This window comes from Schistocerca americana, chromosome 3 (assembly GCF_021461395.2).
Source record: "Schistocerca americana isolate TAMUIC-IGC-003095 chromosome 3, iqSchAmer2.1, whole genome shotgun sequence".
Taxonomy (NCBI): domain Eukaryota; kingdom Metazoa; phylum Arthropoda; class Insecta; order Orthoptera; family Acrididae; genus Schistocerca; species Schistocerca americana.
In genome coordinates, this window is record NC_060121.1 from 757459816 (window position 1) to 757479055 (window position 19240).

At 40.2% G+C, this 19240-nt stretch overlaps 1 protein-coding gene across 8 annotated transcripts in view; it reads right to left on the reverse strand.

Annotated features, from left to right (window-relative positions):
* The window catches only part of LOC124607482 (transmembrane GTPase Marf), a 176002-nt gene that overhangs the window by 115049 nt on the left and 41713 nt on the right, over positions 1 to 19240 (reverse strand). For 7 of the 8 annotated variants that reach the window (XM_047139849.1, XM_047139841.1, XM_047139843.1 and 4 more), the window contains one exon: positions 1917 to 2165. In XM_047139849.1, coding sequence (XP_046995805.1) covers positions 1917 to 2130 — 214 coding nt within the window. In that variant the 5' untranslated portion in view covers positions 2131 to 2165. Of the gene's footprint in view, positions 1 to 1916; positions 2166 to 11898; positions 12013 to 19240 lie in introns of those variants that run through there. The other variant, XM_047139844.1, reaches the window with a different exon arrangement.

A 19240-nucleotide genomic window follows, 5' to 3' on the forward strand; every position in this document is an offset into this window, starting at 1 on the left:
CCCATGCAATTAGTTCAAAATGAATTATTCGAACAGCCCTATTCAACAAAACTATAACTTTGGATAAATATGTAAACAATATACCACAACCTCATTTTTTCCAAGGAAATAACAGTTAATGAATAATCCTACTGTTATTTTATGCAGGACAATGCACAGCACACACAGCCAATACATTGGTGTCAGTGTGTGTTTTTGAAGGTAGTATAGTTGACTGGCCTCTTCTATTCCCAGAGTTAAATCGGTGAGATTTTACTCCCTGGAGCATTTTAAAAGATATGGTGCACACAAACAATCCTCATACACTTGACAAGATGGGAAACAGTACACTGATCACGTAGAACATTACAACCACCTATCTAATAGCAGGTATGTCCACCTTTGGCACAAGTAACGCCAGCGAAGTGTCGTGGCATGGGAGCAATGAGGCCTTGGTACATCTCAGAAGGGAGTTGGCACAACATATGCACACACAAGTCATGTAATTCCCGTAAATTTCAGAGAGGGGGTGATGAGCTCTGATGCCACATTCAATCACATAATATACGTGTTCAATCACGTTCAGATCTGACGAGTTAGAGAGCCAGCATATCAATTGGCACTCGCCATGGTGTTCCTCAAACCACTCCATCACATTTCTGGCCTTGCGACATGGCCCAGTATCTTACTGAAAAATGCCACTGTTACCAGGAAACATGAACATCATGAAGGGATGCATGTGGTCTACAACCAGTGAACTATACTCCTTGGCCACCATGGTGCCTTGCACGAGCTCCACTGGACCCATGGATGCCCATTTGAATGTTCCCCAGAACATGAAGAAGCCACCTCCAGCTTGTCTCTGTCCCCTGGTACACATGTCAAGGAGCTGTTCCCCTGGAAGATGATGGATTCACGGCCTCCCATTGGCATGATGAAGAAGGTATCGGGATTCCTCAGACCATCCAACTCACTGCCACTGCACCAGTCCAGTGCCAACAGTCAGGTGCACATTTAAGTCATAGTTGCTGATGTCATGGTGGTAACACTGGCACATGAGTGTATCGTCGGTTGCGCCGGCCCATCATTAGGAATGTTTGGTGTACGGTGTGCTTACACACACTTGTATTCTGCCCAGAATTAAAGTCTGATGTTAGGTCCACCACAGAATGCCACCTGTCCTGTTTTACCAGTCCACCCAGCCTGCGATGTCTGACGTCCGTAACGAGGGGTGGCCACCCTACTCCGTGACATCTGGACATAGTTTCATCTTCGTCCACCACGTGTTGAAGACACTCACCACAGTACTTCTGGAACACCCAACAGGTCGTCCAGTTTCGAAATGCTCATGCCGAGCCTCCAGTGTGTGACAACCATTCCCATTGCCTTTCACATGAGCAGAACCCTGTCACATAGCTAACAAGACTACTGTGATTTGTTATGATATTTATGTCACTAACTACATATGAAACAGCTTATTTATTCAAAGATGTCAAGGACACCACACACACTAGACAAAGGACCCCACAATACCACCATCACCATAAATACAATCTGCAATGTGAATTAAATTCAACAAATATGCTGATAACGTGCAAATGATAACATGACATGACATGTGATAGCAATGATTTATGTCACCTTTTTTAGAAGTATCTCTTTATATTTCTTTACCAAAGTTTCTTCAGATAAATTTTATTTACACCAAAGAATTCAGAAAAGGTATTTTATTTCTCTCAGATAATGGTTACCACCTTCGTGCCATGTGAATAAATTTTTTTGTGTGTGTGGAGCACGCTAAAAATAACACCAAGACACAATAAAGCACATTACAAAGTCTGTATGTGCAATAAAATACTGAAAACCATTTATTGCATAGAAACAACAGAATAGTGACCAGCTTATAAATACAATCAGTACACTGGAACCATACTTACTTTGCATATATGAAGCTGTATTCCTGACATAGTCTTCAATTTCCACAAATATTCCATTGATCTTCTTTTTGGCTTTGACGAATATCTGTAGTGGAGAAGTTGAGTCATGTAAGTTTCTTGTATCACCACCAGGCCCTCCAACCAAAGATGACCCCCTTATTGAAGGGCCATCTCCAGCCATTTGAGACAATGAGCGATTTATATAGGCAGCCATTAAATCACTACTAGGTGCTCATGCAGGTTTGCAAACTGAAAACAAAGAAAGAAAAAGAACTCCACTAAACTCACAACAGATGTTGAAAAATCTGTCACTGTCAAATAGGTGCAGCTGTGTGTGCATGCAGGATATCAAGTTGCACTGTACATTATACACAAATAGCAAAGCATATTTCTGAAACATGTAACACTTTCACAACCTATGTCTCAGGACATATAAGTGAAATGCCCATTAAAAGCCGATTTCCTTTTTTTACGCACATTCTGATTTATTTACCTAAAGCTTGATCAGTAAGAAATGAGTAACTCTAGCACAAATTTTGCTGCTTCTTTACACGTATACTACAACTGAGTCATAATCACATATTATTATATGCTTTTATTATTTTTCATACATTGTAAATAGAAATACTGATGTTTTACTTTTGTCAGGCAATTTTCTGTTGCTTATTTCCATTTCAGTTCATGTCTTTGTCTCTGATAATTTCTATTGATAAAGTAACAGTCAGCAACTTAAGAATTGTGCTCTAAAAACAGTTACTCTTGGTAAAATAACTGGTGGAATTTAAGTATGGTAACCTAAGAAGAGAGGAGGGATATGTCGTTCTGATCAGTTTTTATAAGAAAAAGTAAGGAAGAAAAAAATTGGTACAGGCATGAAATACGATTGATCTGTATGGATGTAAACACAGAAGCAATAATTTGCCCCTCGGTGAATAGAAAATTAGAAAGATGCTAGCTACATAAAATCTCAAAACAATTTCTTCTGAAATGGTAACAAGAGTGAGCACATAAAGAGATAGAAACTGCTATACCTTTCCCTATTTAACACAAAAAATTGAATTTTATTGAATAATTCACAATGCAAATTTGATGAGAATTGAGACAGAGAGAGACAGACAGACAGACAGACAGAGAGAGAGAGAGAGAGAGAGAGAGAGAGAGAGAGAGAGAGAGAAAGTAGTGTCGGCTTCAGTTCTGTTGTGGCAGAAGAGACCGAGAAGTAGAGACTGAATAAAAGGGAAAAACTTAAGTTGTGACAAACTGAGTAAAGAGAGGGAGAGGACGGCAGAAGGGGAGAAACAAGGCATAGAAGTACACAAATAAAAAAGATATCTAAAAATTAAAGATGCAGTGAAGACTAATCAAGGAATTGTGGAGGGTAGGCTAACTCAGGTTTAATCCAAAAGGGTGGCAGAGTGAGAGGATATGTCAGAGACCAAGTTCCCTTGTATGGAGTTCAGGAAAGTGATGCTGGTTGTGAGTATCCAAATGGCCTATGTGGTGAAGCATACAGACAGGTCTCTGGAGTATGCTGCAGTGCGTGCTCAGTAACTGGGTAATGGATGTGTACAGTTGTTTTACATTCTGCCATTTTGATGGTGGTGCATGAAGGGACATTAAGAGGGTCGACTGAAAAGTAATGCTTCCACCTTCGTAACTCTTCAACAGTTGGCAGCATTAGTATGCGGCAGGTACTGGCTTGTTCCATAACCTCTTCTCTACAGCTCCATTTGGTGGGAAGCCTTAGCACTGAACAGTTGTGTTGTTACAGTGTAAGTATGGAACCCTGTGCAGTCAGTCAGTCAATGCGATTTAATCAATGTGCAGTCACCGAATTCTTGACAGCAGAAGGTGTCACCCCAAATGAGATTCATCAGAGAAAGAAAGCAGTTTATGGTGATCGTGTTGATGTGAGTACCGTGTGTCATTGGACGAGTAAATTTAAAGATGTTGAGGTGGGAACATCTGACCTGTGTGACAAACAAAGAGTTGGACGTCCTGTGACAGCAACCACCAAGTTTCACAAGCAAAATGTTGACAGATTGTTTCAGGATGATTGTCTATCACTCAGAGAGAAATTGAAAGCACAATCAGCATTTCACAAGAACATGTGGGTCAAATTATTGCTTCACTTGGTTATCTGAAGATCTGTGCATGATGAGTACCCCGGATGCTGATTACTGAAATGAAAGCGCACAGATTTGAAATTTGCCAGGAACTCCTCTCACTTTATGAGAATGAAGGTGATGCCTTTCTCCATTCAACTGTAGCAGGAGACGAAACATGGGTACACCATTAAGATCCAGAGACAAAACATTGGTCTATGGAATATCGACACAAAGACTCACCCCAGAAAAGAAATTCAAGACGCATCCCTAAGCTGGAAAAATCATGGTCACAGTGTTCTGAGACACAGATGGTGTTATCCATGTCGATTTCGTGGAACAGCAATAAATTCAGAGTGTTACATCACAACGCTGTGAACTCTGAAACAACAGCTAACAATGGCCCGAAAGGGAAATGTTTTCCTGCAACATGACAATGCCAAACCATACACTTCATGTGCCACCACAGCAGAACTTCAGAGACTGAATCTCACCACGTACAGCATCCTCCATACAGAACAGATTTAGCACCATCTGACTTCCATCTGTTCCCGATAATGAAAGATGATCTGCAGAAACACCATTATGCTTCTGATGAAGACGTTGAGAGAACTGCGAGACTGTGGTTGCGAAAACAGAGTGTAGACTTCTTCCATGACAGTTTCAGAAAACTTATTCATTGTAGGTAGAAATGTATCCAACTGGTTGGTGATTATGTGGAAAAATGAATACTGGTAATTAAAGATCACAGTCTAAGGACTATTTCTGCATCTGATTTATTAAAATATTCCCATCCAAACCCAATTAATGAAGGTAAAGGCATTAATTTTCATTCAACCCTCTTAGTTTAGCAGTATGCATTGGGTGTAATCAGTCACTAAACAACATACTGCCCACATGTTTTTCAAGTGAATGCCGAAACACTGTGGATCAAATAAAAAAATTAAAAAAAATAATTAAAAACTGTATGGAACATAGTTGCAGGGGCAACAGTCTGGATGATTGACTGATCTGGCCTTGTAACATTAACCAAAACGGCCTTGCTGTGCTGGTACTGCGAACGGCTGAAAGCAAGGGGAAACTACAGCCGTAATTTTTCCCGAGGACATGCAGCTTTACTGTATGGTTAAATAATGATGGCGTCCTCTTGGGTAAAATATTCCGGAGGTAAAATAGTCCCCCATTCGGATCTCCGGACGGGGACTACTAAAGAGGACGTCGTTATCAAGAGAAAGAAAACTGGCATTCTACGGATCGGAGCGTGGAATGTCAGATCCCTTAATCGGGCAGGTAGGTTAGAAAATTTAAAAAGGGAAATGGATAGGTTAAAGTTAGATATAGTGGGAATTAGTGAAGTTCGGTGGCAGGAGGAACAAGACTTTTGGTCAGGTGATTACAGGGTTATAAATACAAAATCAAATAGGGGTAATGCAGGAGTATGTTTAACAATGAATAAAAAAATAGGAGTGCGGGTTAGCTACTACAAACAGCATAGTGAACGCATTATTGTGGCCAAGATAGACACAAAGCCCATGCCTACTATAATAGTACAAGTTTATATGCCAACTAGCTCTGCAGATGATGAAGAAATTCATGAAATGTATGACAAGATAAAAGAAATTATTCAGGTAGTGAAGGGAGACGAAAATTTAATAGTCATGGGTGACTGGAATTCGTCAGTAGGAAAAGGGAGAGAAGGAAACATAGTAGGTGAATATGGATTGGGGGACAGAAATGAAAGAGGAAGCCGCCTGGTAGAATTTTGCACAGAGCATAACTTAATCATAGCTAACACTTGGTTCAAGAATCATGAAAGAAGGTTGTATACCTGGAAGAATCCTGGAGATACTAAAAGGTATCAGATAGATTACATAATGGTAAGACAGAGATTTAGGAACCAGGTTTTAAATTGTAAGACATTTCCAGGGGCAGATGTGGATTCTAACCACAATCTATTGGTTATGAACTGCAGATTGAAACTGAAGAAACTGCAAAAAGGCGGGAATTTAAGGAGATGGGACCTGGATAAACTGACTAAACCAGGGGTTGTACAGAGTTTCAGGGAGAGCATAAGGGAACAATTGACAGGAATGGGGGAAAGAAATACAGTAGAAGAAGAATGGGTAGCTCTGAGGGATGAAGTAGCGAAGGCAGCAGAGTATCAAGTAGGTAAAAAGACGAGGACTAATAGAAATCCTTGGGTAACAGAAGAAATATTGAATTTAACTGATGAAAGGAGAAAATATAAAAATGCAGTAAATGAAGCAGGCAAAAAGGAATACAAACGTCTCAAAAATGAGATCGACAGGAAGTGCAAAATGGCTAAGCAGGGATGGCTACGGGACAAATGTAAGGATGCAGAGGCTTGTCTCACTAGGGGTAAGATAGATACCGCCTACAGGAAAATTAAAGAGACCTTTGGAGAGAAGAGAACCACTTGTATGAATATCAAGAGCTCAGATGGCAACCCAGTTCTAAGCAAAGAAAGGAAGGCAGAAACGTGGAAGGAGTATATAGAGGGTTTATACAAGCGCGATGTACTTGAGGACAATATTATGGAAATGGAAGAGGATGTAGATGAAGATGAAATGGGAGATAAGATACTGCGTGAAGAGTTTGACAGAGCACTGAAAGACCTGAGTCGAAACAAGGCCCCGGGAGTAGACAACATTCCATTAGAACGACTGATGGCCTTGGGAGAGCCAGTCATGACAAAACTCTACCATCTGGTGAGCAAGATGTATGAGACAGGCGAAATACCCACACACTTCAAGAAGAATATAATAATTCCAATCCCAAAGAAAGCAGGTGTTGACAGATGTGAAAATTACCAAACTATCAGTTTAATAAGTCACAGCTGCAAAATACTAACGCGAATTCTTTACAGGCGAATGGAAAAACTGGAAGAAGCGGACCTCGGGGAAGATCAGTTTGGATTCCGTAGAAATGTTGGAACACGTGAGGCAATACTAACCTTACGACTTATCTTAGAAGAAAGATTAAGAAAAGGCAAACCTACGTTTCTAGCATTTGTAGACTTAGAGAAAGCTTTTGACAACGTTAACTGGAATACTCTCTTTCAAATTCTGAAGGTGGCAGGTGTAAAATACAGGGAGCGAAAGGCTATTTACAATTTGTACAGAAACCAGATGGCACTTTTAAGAGTCGAGGGGCATGAAAGAGAAGCAGTGATTGGGAAAGGAGTGAGACAGGGTTGTAGCCTCTCCCCGATGTTATTCAATCTGTATATTGAACAAGCAGTAAAGGAAACAAAAGAAAAATTCGGAGTAGGTATTAAAATTCATGGAGAAGAAGTAAAAACTTTGAGGTTCGCCGATGACATTGTAATTCTGTCAGAGACAGCAAAGGACTTGGAAGAGCAGTTGAACGGAATGGACAGTGTCTTGAAAGGAGGATATAAGATGAACATCAACAAAAGCAAAACGAGGATAATGGAATGTAGTCAAATTAAATCGGGTGATGCTGAGGGGATTAGATTAGGAAATGAGACACTTAAAGTAGTAAAGGAGTTTTGCTATTTAGGGAGTAAAATAACTGATGATGGTCAAAGTAGAGAGGATATAAAATGTAGACTGGCAATGGCAAGGAAATCGTTTCTGAAGAAGAGAAATTTGTTAACATCGAGTATAGATTTAAGTGTCAGGAAGTCGTTTCTGAAAGTATTTGTATGGAGTGTAGCCATGTATGGAAGTGAAACATGGACGATAACCAGTTTGGACATGAAGAGAATAGAAGCTTTCGAAATGTGGTGCTACAGAAGAATGCTGAAGATAAGGTGGGTAGATCATGTAACTAATGAGGAGGTATTGAATAGGATTGGGGAGAAGAGAAGTTTGTGGCACAACTTGACTAGAAGAAGGGATCGGTTGGTAGGACACGTTTTGAGGCATCAAGGAATCACAAATTTAGCATTGGAGGGCAGCGTGGAGGGTAAAAATCGTAGAGGGAGACCAAGAGATCAATACACTAAGCAGATTCAGAAGGATGTAGGTTGCAGTAGGTACTAGGAGATGAAGAAGCTTGCACAGGATAGAGTAGCATGGAGAGCTGCATCAAACCAGTCTCAGGACTGAAGACCACAACAACAACTACATGGAACATGTTAATAACAGCCCATTCTCTTCTAATTTTCCATCTATGAATGTTTCAATGAAGTGAGAGGGGCAATGAACAGAAGCCAGCAGAGGTAAAGAACTTAGCTTTAACAGGTGTAAGTCAAAAGTCAATGTATGTGTAAGAGAATAAATTTTGTTAAGGGTTCTTTGTGAGAATACTACCCTGACTGCAGCACATTCAAACTTGATTTTACTAAAAGTACTTGTGAATTACTAACAAATTTATCATATATTACTAGTCCTATAATGAGTATATTCAGTGATTGTTAAGGTTTAATACTCTGTTAAGTGAAAATCCAATTGCCATGCCTGAAGGAGAGAAATGATGGCATCATCAGAGTAATATGAAATGCAGCATGCTTTGACTGCTGAAAACAGCTGGCTGAAATCCTTAATACCATGGCCAAAAAGAGGTTTCTTTCAAGATAATCCACACAATATCTGCATGGGGGGGAAAAAAAGTTGCATGGTCTTATTGGTGGTGGTATGCTGATGCCTTCTTCCAACCTTTGAAATGATTTATATAGCTGAGATAAAGGGACTTACGGCTCAACAGGGGCTCCAATTATGGTGCAACTTGGCACTTTTTATATTTACAATCATTTTATATTTACAAAGTGACCCGTAACAGATAAAAACCCTAGAAATGGCTGGGGCACAAACCAGAACACTTGGAATCTGTAGTCCAGTACTTTACCACAGAGTTAAAAAAATAAATCTACAGTAAAAAGTGGTCTACTGTACTCATCAGTGATTACTAGTCTGACAACCAAACTGTGGGACTGATAACCATGCAGTTTAGTCCCTTTAATCTACAAACCTACAAACAAACAAGTTTTTAGCATTATTAATAGTTGTGTGTGCTCCAATAAATGTTTTCTAATGTATATTTATACACAAAACACTACACTTGGCTGAACAGTGAGTTATATTTTTATATTACAAATTCAAATGCTGAATCCAAGGCAAAGAGTTTGCGGAACAATCCCCCCCCCAACAGAAACTGAATGTAACATGAAGCAAACTTCAGTGTAACCAATCTGTACTTTCTAGTACTGCAATTAATGCTAATTATACATGGTACCTTTTAGTTCACAATCAAGTCCCCTGCAAAATAATGAGAACTGAGTGGGATCATTCACTTTCTTGCTGGAGAACATACTACATCTGAGAATAAGTGTGATGTGAGAGTTTACAAGTGGCAAATTGGTTGTAGCAATGAAGGAAAATGGTTCAAATGGCTCTGAGCACTATGGGACTCAACTTCTGAGGTCATTAGTCCCCTAGAACTTAGAACTACTTAAACCTAACTAACCTAAGGACATCACAAACATCCATGCCCGAGGCAAGATTCGAACCTGCGACCGTAGCGGTCCTGCGGTTCCAGACTGCAGTGCCTGTAACCGCACGGCCACTTCGGCCGGCAGCAATGAAGGAACTTGTCAGCATAATGTGCACGTATTTGTGATGCAGATCACCAGGAAAAGAAGTCTGTGGCATCTACTGATCTTACGGAACAAGTGGATCACAAAACTTGTTAGTGATGGCAGGCCACAATTTTCAACACTCCCATCAGTTTTACACATGCCTGCATGAGAAATTTGGGTTTAAGACGTATATTATGTGTGACCATCTTATGTACTTACTAGCACAAGCTTAGCATTCCTCCAGCACCATTCTAGGGAAGGCAGGGAAATGGGGGTGGGGGGAGGAAGGGGTAGAGAAAGTGAGAAAATGAGGCTCTTTTCTAACAGTGTATCTGAGGCAACTGTTAAGTAGTATTGCTGTTTATAATGTGGAACCTGGGACAAAAGTCACCAAAGTCTTATTCTGCAAAAATCTTTAACATCTATGAAAATTAATCCAGAATAATTGCACAGAAATATCATCAACTTCGCATCCCTTCATGACAGAGGTTGCTTTTGCATTGCAGTAGTGACAAGGAACTCCCCCTTAGAGTTTCAGATGGGAGGCCATTCATTAGCTGCCTTGCAATCCACATTTCCACATGGACTTCCATCTGTTTTGTAAAAAAAGGAAAAAGAATTTGAAGTGCAACTTATCAACACAAATGAGGAGTTACAGGCCACAATCAGCAGCTCATTAAATAGTTAGTCTCTTGTTTATTACAATTAATTGAATTCTATGGCACATCAACACTTGGAGAGAGGAAAAGTATAAAAGAAAGCTAGCATCCCATACCACAGTTGGTCTGAAGATCGCACTTTTATTAAATTACATGTATACAAAAGGGAAATTTTGATTAAAAAGAATGATGCTCGAGGACAGTTTACTTCAAGAGTACAAACAAAGCACCTTTCTCCAAAAGTTATCAAACAACAATATAAATTATGTTAGACTGCTACTCACCACATAGAGGAGGTATCGAGTGGTGGACAAGCACATTTAAAAGTAAATTATACAAACTTCACCCTTAGATTTGGAAAACAAATACATATTCAAACAAACAAACACACACACACACACACACACACACACACACACACACACACACACAGTAATCTCCAGCATTGAGCCCCAAATGCACTCAACAACGATCTGGGCTGAGGTGAGAAGCAGGGGTACAGAAGAGGCAGGGGATGAGGAGGAGGATGGATAGCAGATTACGGGTGGAAGAAGATGCTGTAGTGCTGCCTGTGGGACTTGGCAAGGATGCAGTGGGGCAGGATGGTGTGCTTCTAGGCTCCATGTCAGGAGGCTATGCTGTGGGGGGAGGGGAAGGGATGAGGGGAGAACAGAGATGTGGAATGGACTACACAACTGCGTTGGGGGAAGATGGGGGGTGGGGGCAGAAGAATGTGTGTGTGTGTGTGTGTGTGTGTGTGGCTGGAGTGGGATCAATCAAGCAGAGGACAGGAGGACAGAGACTAGCAAAGAGCAAGGGTTGAGACTGGGACGGTTAACAAAAATGAAGTAGATGTTGCACGAAGAAATCTCCCTGTACAATTCAGAAAAAGTGGTGTTGGTGGCAAGAATCTAGACAGTGGAAGCTGTGGAGCATTCACTGAAGCAAAGCACAATGTCCTATGTGGCATACTCAGCAACCGGACAAGCCAGCTGCCTCTTAGCCACAGTTCAGCTGTGGCCATTCATACAGATGGCCATCTTGTTAGCAGCAGTGTGCACATAGAATGCTGCACAGTGGATTTAGCGAAGTTGGTAGATCACATTCACATGGGTGCTCTCACAGATAGCCCTGCTTTTTAGGGGATTGGAGATGTAACAATAGGTAATATTTGGAGGATGTATGGGATGCCTTGCACCTAGGTCTTTTACAGTGACATGAAACTTTACTTTCATCATATTTTCACAAGATATATGTAGGAAGGAACCATATATCGGTTGACTTGTAGAAATGTATGCGCTATGAATTTCAACATTAAACCACACGGTCTCTTTTGTGGTGTCTGACAATCGAGTTAGATGAGAACTTCTATGACACCTTTTCAGTTCTTAAAAGTCTTGGTGTCTCAGAGTTACAGTTACAGAATAAAAATCCAAGGGTCACAGGTTCAGTCAGTCCTAATATTTTTTCTGTCACTTACCACTCCTTTAACCTCTGGTACCATTTGTTAATGTGAGAAATGCTGAGCTGCACTATCATTCTGATTCACAATAAACTGTAGGTCCCAGCTAAGCTGGCTGGGTATATAAGTTCAAAGGTGGGAGGAAGGCAACAGCATGTCACCACCAGCAGGACCGTGCATGGTACAGCTTTACCTTTTTTCCTTTCTTCAAAGGGAGCTGTGACAAAATGCAGTGTTCTTCTTTGGATCTTTTCTATTTCCTCTATCTCGTGGTATTTGGTGTAGGTCCCAGATATCCAAGTACCAGCTGAAAAAGAGTTTTCTAAGCTACATCCTTTGTGAATGAACAACTTTCTGAGAATTCTTCCAATTAATCTATCTGGCATCTGCCTTTCATGCATGCAGTTTTATGTGGTCACTCCACTTTATTGTTCTGTACACAAATCCCAGATAAGAGGTTTAATGGGTGTTAAATGTTTCCAGTAATTATTTGGCAAATTTGTCATCAAACAAAATGGAACTTATTGTCTACATACGTAATAATGTTAATTTGTTTATGTTCAGTGTCAACTGCCATTCCCTAAACCCTGAAGTGTCAATCCTCCAAAGGTCTTTTTGCATTCTGCTACAATTTTCTGGCACTGTGACTTTGCATTATACGAAAGCATCATCCAAAAACAGCTTGATGAAGCTTCTGGCATACTCCACAAGATGCTTTGTATACAATGTGAATAGTAATGGTTCTATAACACTCCATTGCAGCATGTACTAAGTTACTTTCATGTCTGAAGATTTCCCTGTTTCTGTTCTATTAGAAAATTTCCACTGAGTCTCACAAATGTTCTGATAATCCATACATCCGTATTTTGTCGCTTCACACGAACTGAGTTATGGAAATTAGAGGAAACCTTATTCTTAATGGTTAGATGGCAATTTGAATTCTGTTCTTGCGTAATTATAAACCAGTGCCTTAACCATTGCATAACCTAGTCCAATAACACCAACAGACATGTAGGGCGAGTGGTAGGTTGAGGTAGAGAACCCTTGACTGGGACTGCCTGTCTGCCGATGCCCATTCATCCAGGGTGGTCAGGTGGCCACTACTTCATTAGGTTCTGACTAGGCACACATGGGGAGGGCTTTGCTAGTTATTTTGAGCTCCTATGTTACGTGCATTAAGGATCCCTATAGAGAAACTGCATCCATGGCGGGAGTCCAACATGCACTCTGTTTGTCTGTCAGGGGGCCTCATCCAAAATGTGTAGACGGCAATGCTTATGACTATCTAGGGTGTAGTTTGCAATCAGCATCTAGTTGTGGTTCATGTCGGCGCCAGAGAGGCCTGTTGCTCTAGTTTTCAGACCATCCTCAGTTCATAAAGACAGCTGGACTCACTCACGGGGTGCAAGCAGTGCTGGCAATTTGCAGTATCCTTCCCAGGACTGGTAGGGGTCTGTTGGCCTAGAGTCTAGCTGATCTAAGCGAACTCAAGTTAATTATCTGATGTTTTTACGAGCCATCCAATTCCACTGTGACAGTTTTAGAATCATTCAAGGAAAGACTTTGCTCAGTAGCATGGAAATACCCAGATCATGCGTTATTAGCTTGAGGCAACTTTAACCTACCAAGTACAGACTGGGACGTCTGTGGATTCATTACAAGTGGTACGTACAGGCACCCTTGTGAAATATGTTACAACACATTTACCAAAAACTGTCTTGAGAGGTAGTTCGAGAGCTCACAGGCAGTGGAAACATTTTAGCTACAAACAGGCCTGATCTCACTGCCGATGTCAGTATTGAGACAGGGATTAGTTATGTCACACAGCAACACCGGTTTCTTAAGTTAATAAAGCCCTCAAGAAGGCTAGGACAATATTTTTGCTAGAAAGAGCAGATATGCAGTTGTTAGCATCCCACACAGACAATGCATGGACATCATTTAGTTCCAGTATAATGGACGAAGAGGAATTATTGGCCAAGTTTGAATGGATAGTAAAGCAAAAGTTGGTTGAAATTCATGAGTCTGTACAAAGATTGATGCATGAAGCATACAACAATTAGCACTGGTATATCTTAGCAAAAGATCTTGCTGACAACCGGAGAGAATTCTGATTCTATAAGATTGCTAAGTGGATTGAAGGCTTCTATCCAGTCACTTGCTGAACAGTCTGATGCAGCAATAGAAGCCAGCAAAAGAAAAGCTGAACTTTCTAATTTCGCATTTAACAAATCATTCACACAGAAGGATCATAAAAACATACCGTCATCTGATCATCACACTAACTACCATATGGAGGACATAGTAATAGGCATCCCTTGCTTAGAGAAGCAACTGAAAGAGATGAAAACAACAAGTTGCTAGGTCTGGATGTAATCACAATTTTGTTTTACTGATAGTATTTTATGGCATTGGCCCCTTACTTGGCTTGCATTTATTGCTAATCTGTTGCCTAGCACCGAGTCCAACTGACTGAAAAAAAATGTAGGTGACTCCTGTATATTAGAAAGGCATAAGAATGAATCTGCAAAATTAAAGACCATATTTTTAACTTTGGTTTGTTGCTAAATTCTTGAACATATTTTCAGTCCAATGGTAAAGCTTCTGTCCACAAATCAGGAAGTTGAACCTCAGCCAGCCCTTTTTCCATGAAATACTGCAACACATGGATGCAGGGCAACTGGGAGTTTCCATATTCCTCCATTTCTGGAAAGCATTTGACGTGGTGCCCCACTGCAGACTGTTAAAGGTATGAGCATTCATAATAGATTCCAATATATGTGAGTGTCTCAAAGACCTCTTAAGTAAATAGAACCTAGTGTGTTATCCTCAAGGAAAGTGTTCATCAAAAACAAGGGTATCAACAGAAGGCCCACATGGAAGGGTGATAAGATTCACTCTTATTCTTCATATACATGAATGTTCTGACGTACAGTGACAGCAGCCATCTGCAGATGTTCCTTGATTATGATATAGTGTACAGGAACGTGCCATTAATGAGTGACTGTAGGAGTATACAAGATTACTTACACAAAATTTGTAATTTGCTGTAAATGTAAGAAATGTTCAAGAGTGGAATAGCAACTTAATTGTGAAATGCAGAGTAGCCATATACATGCAGATGTAGTTGTAAAAAAAAATCTAAGTTCATATAGAGAAATAGGAAAAACAATCCAATAATGTTGGGATACAGCATTGGTAGTGAGCTGCTCAACACAGTCACATTAAATATCTAGGCATAACGTTGCAAAGTGACATTAAATGGAACGATCATGCAAGGATGTAGTAATGAAGATGGATGGTCAAATTTGGTTTTTACTATGAGAATTTTTGGAAAATGTGGTTTATCTGTAAAGGACATCAAGCATAGAGCACTATAGTCTGAACCATGAACGATGGCGGTTCGTGCATGTGGAGGCATGGACAGGGATGGCATTGTTGGCAATTCCAAGTGACAGTTTGGTACGCGCATCATGTGTTTTCCACTTAAAGTACATATTGTTCAAATTATGTCTCTCCCTTACTTACGCGGAATGTACCACTTATCACCACCATCAGTGATGAAAATTCACAACAAATGGAAAAAATTACTAAACAATTCGCTACAATTAGATTTAATGCTCATATTAGCTATGGCATTTAGAGCAGAGTGCTCAGACCACTACTAAACACTCATTGGCTGTCTGAGAATGCATGATGTCGGTGTGCAGAACAAGCCTAAACTCAACTGCCATTGTTCATGACTCCAACTACAGTGTGAGCCATTCTTGAGTACTGCTAGAGTGTTTGTGATCCCCACCAGGTCAGATTGAAACAAGATACTGAGAGAGAAGTCATTTGAAACTGACTGCAGAATGACTTTACTGCCACGAACGTATATTTTGTGCATGGACAATGAAGTTAAGAGAAATTAGAGACTGTAAGGACGCATGTAAACAGTCACATTTTTCTCACTGTATTTGTGAGTGGAACACGAAAGGAAATGAATAGTAGCGGTACTGGGTACAACTGGCCATACACCTTATGGCTGTGTACGGAGTATGCCTGCAAGTGTAGATGTGGATGTGATAGGAGTGGGAGTACTCATTGGCATCAACAAAAATATCGTGTCTATTGAGGTTGAAACCGAGTCTGAATGTGGATTTTTCTGGACGCAAGTAACCAGCCTAAGTGAACTCAAGCTGATCACCGGACGTGTTTATTGGCTCCCCAATTCTGCCATAACAGACTTAGAATCACTCGAAGAAAGTTTCCACTCAGTAACACAGATGTAGCCCATTCGTACAATATTAAATGAATGGTGACTTTTACCTATCGAATATAGACTGGGACATCTATGGATTCACTGCAGGCAGCACAGACACACAGACTTGGGAAGTAGCTCTGAAAACATTTTCCACAAACTATCTTGAGCAGTTAGCTCAACAATCTATATGCAATGGAAATATTTTAGACCTTGTAGCTACAAACAGGATCCTGATTTACTGACAGAGTCAAAGTAGACAGTAATTGGTGACCACAATGTCATCACAGCAACCATGGTTGTTAAAGTTTAAAAAAAATCCACTAAGAAGGTTAGCAGTGTTTTTATTATTCAGCAATGGGGCTTTATTCCAGCACACAATCCTAAGCAGCTATGCAAAACCAAGCGACTCCCTTATATAAGAAGTGTAAAAGAACAGACCCATAAAATTACAGGCCAATATCCTTAACATCAGTTTGTTGCAGAATTCTTGAGCATGTTCTAAGCTCAAACATAATAAATTTTCTTGAGATAGAAAAACGTCTCTCCACATCATCATGGATTTGGAAAGCGTCACTTTTGCAAAACTCTGCTTGCCCTTTTCTTGCACCATATCCTGTGAACCATGGTTGATGGGCAACAGGCAGATTCCTTAGTCCTTAAGTTCCAGAAAGTGTTTGACACTGCTGCCACTGTAGACTGATAACAAAGGTCAGAGCATGCAAAATAGTTTCTCAGATACACAAGTGACTCAAGTCTTTGAATGTTGTCCTGGACGGCGTGTGATTATCAGAGGCAACGGTATCTTCAGGAATGCCTCAGGAAAGTGTAATAGGGCCACTCTTGTTCTCTACACACATAAATGACACACAATTTCTACTAGGTGTAATGAATGGCAGCTTGCTCTAAATGCAGAAAAATTTAAGTTAGTGCAGATGAGTAAGGAAAAACAATCTGTAATGTTCAAATACAGTATAAGTGGTGTACTGCTTGACACAGTAACATCAATTAAATATGTAAGCATAATGTTGCAAATCAATATGAAATGGAATGAGCACATAAGGTTAGTAGCAATAACAGTAGTAGTATTAGTACTAATAGGGAAGGTGAATTGTCAACTTCAGTTTTTTTGGGAGAGTTCTAGGAAAGCCTAATTTGTCTGTAAAGGAGACCTCGTACAGAACCCTAGTGCAACCTATTCTTGAGTACAGCTTGAGTATTTGGGATCCTCACCAGGTCAGATTGAAGGAAGATGTCAAATCAATTCAGAGGAGTACTGCTAGATTTGTTTCCAGTAGGTTTGATCAATATGAGAGTTTTACAGAGATACTTCAAGAACTCAAATGGGAATCCCTGGATGCAAGACAACGTTCTTTTCACAAAATACTATTGAGAAAAATTAGAGAACCAACATTGCTGCCAATCGCAGTATGATTCTACTGATGCCAATGTACATTTTATGTAAGAACTGTGAAGACAAGATAATAGAAATTAACAATATACACCGTCTTTTTCCCTCGCTCCATTTACTAGTGGGACAGGAAATGGAGTGACTAGTAGTGGTACAGAGCATTCTATGGTGGCTTGCAGAGTAGTTGCAGATGAAGCAGGCATGTGAGAGACAAACAAAGTGACAGGATAATTATTACAGGAAAGCAGCAACTGAATGATGAAGTTTATGAGGCCATGATGTAGAGCAACAGTGTTGAGTACCAATACACCCTTATGGATAACATAGGTGCCTTTTCTTGTAAGAGTGTGTTAGCATAACTGTTCTAGTCCTGAACTTTCTGACCAATTAATGAAAAATACTTTTCAGTCCAATCTTTCTAACTACTCCTACTTTTATTTTTCTCACACAATTCACTGACTATTTTTTAATAAGACTTATTGACTTTCACCCAGTAAGTAATAGATCCCTGAAAAATTAGTGGCCTTCAAGGTGTTAACACTACTTCCATCATCATATCCAATTAAACATCTCACATACTTTCTACATTCTTATAAATTAATAAGTTCTTTAGAACATAATCTGCTTCATGTTATCTTTATTTAATTCTATTTGTATGCATTTTTAATGAAAAACTGTGTTAAGGAGGAGTGGTTAATAAAGTATATTTACTCTGAAGGATTGACATTATGTTGTTCATTTTTACATCTACACCTTAGACTCTGCGAAACACTGTGAAGTGCATGGCAGAGGGTATATCCCACTCTACAAGCTGTTATAGTTTCTTCCCGTTCCATTCAGTATGGAGCGGTTTTTTAGGTTAGATGGCCTTGGGCAAGTACAGAAAGGGCAACAGCCTCAACGGGTGCGGGGCAAAGTCAGGACATGCGGGGACCAAGCAGCAATCGGTATTGTAATTGTCAACTGTCGAAGCTGCGTTGGTAAAGTACCGGAACTTCAAGCGCTGATAGAAAGCACCGAAGCTGAAATCGTTATAGGTACAGAAAGCTGGCTTAAGCCAGAGATAAATTCTGCCGAAATTTTTACAAAGGTACAGACGGTGTTTAGAAAGGATAGATTGCATGCAACCGGTGGTGGAGTGTTCATCGCTGTTAGTAGTAGTTTATCCTGTAGTGAAGTAGAAGTGGATAGTTCCTGTGAATTATTATGGGTGGAGGTTACACTAAACAACCGAACTAGGTTAATAATTGGCTCCTTTTACCGACCTCCCGACTCAGCAGCATTAGTGGCAGAACAACTGAGAGAAAATTTGGAATACATTTCACATAAATTTTCTCAGCATGTTATAGTCTTAGGTGGAGATTTCAATTTACCAGATATAGACTGGGACACTCAGATGTTTAGGACGGGTGGTAGGGACAGAGCATCGAGTGACATTATACTGAGTGCACTATCCGAAAATTACCTCGAGCAATTAAACAGAGAACCGACTCGTGGAGATAACATATTGGACCTACTGATAACAAACAGACCCGAACTTTTCGAATCTGTATGTACAGAACAGGGAATCGGTGATCATAAGGCCGTTGCAGCATCCCTGAATATGGAAGTTAATAGGAATATAAAAAAAGGGAGGAAGGTTTATCTGTTTAGCAAGAGTAATAGAAGGCAGATTTCAGACTACCTAACAGATCAAAACGAAAATTTCTGTTCCGACACTGACAATGTTGAGTGTTTATGGAAAAAGTTCAAGGCAATCGTAAAATGCGTTTTAGACAGGTACGTGCCGAGTAAAACTGTGAGGGACGGGAAAAACCCACCGTGGTACAACAACAAAGTTAGGAAACTACTGCGAAAGCAAAGAGAGCTCCACTCCAAGTT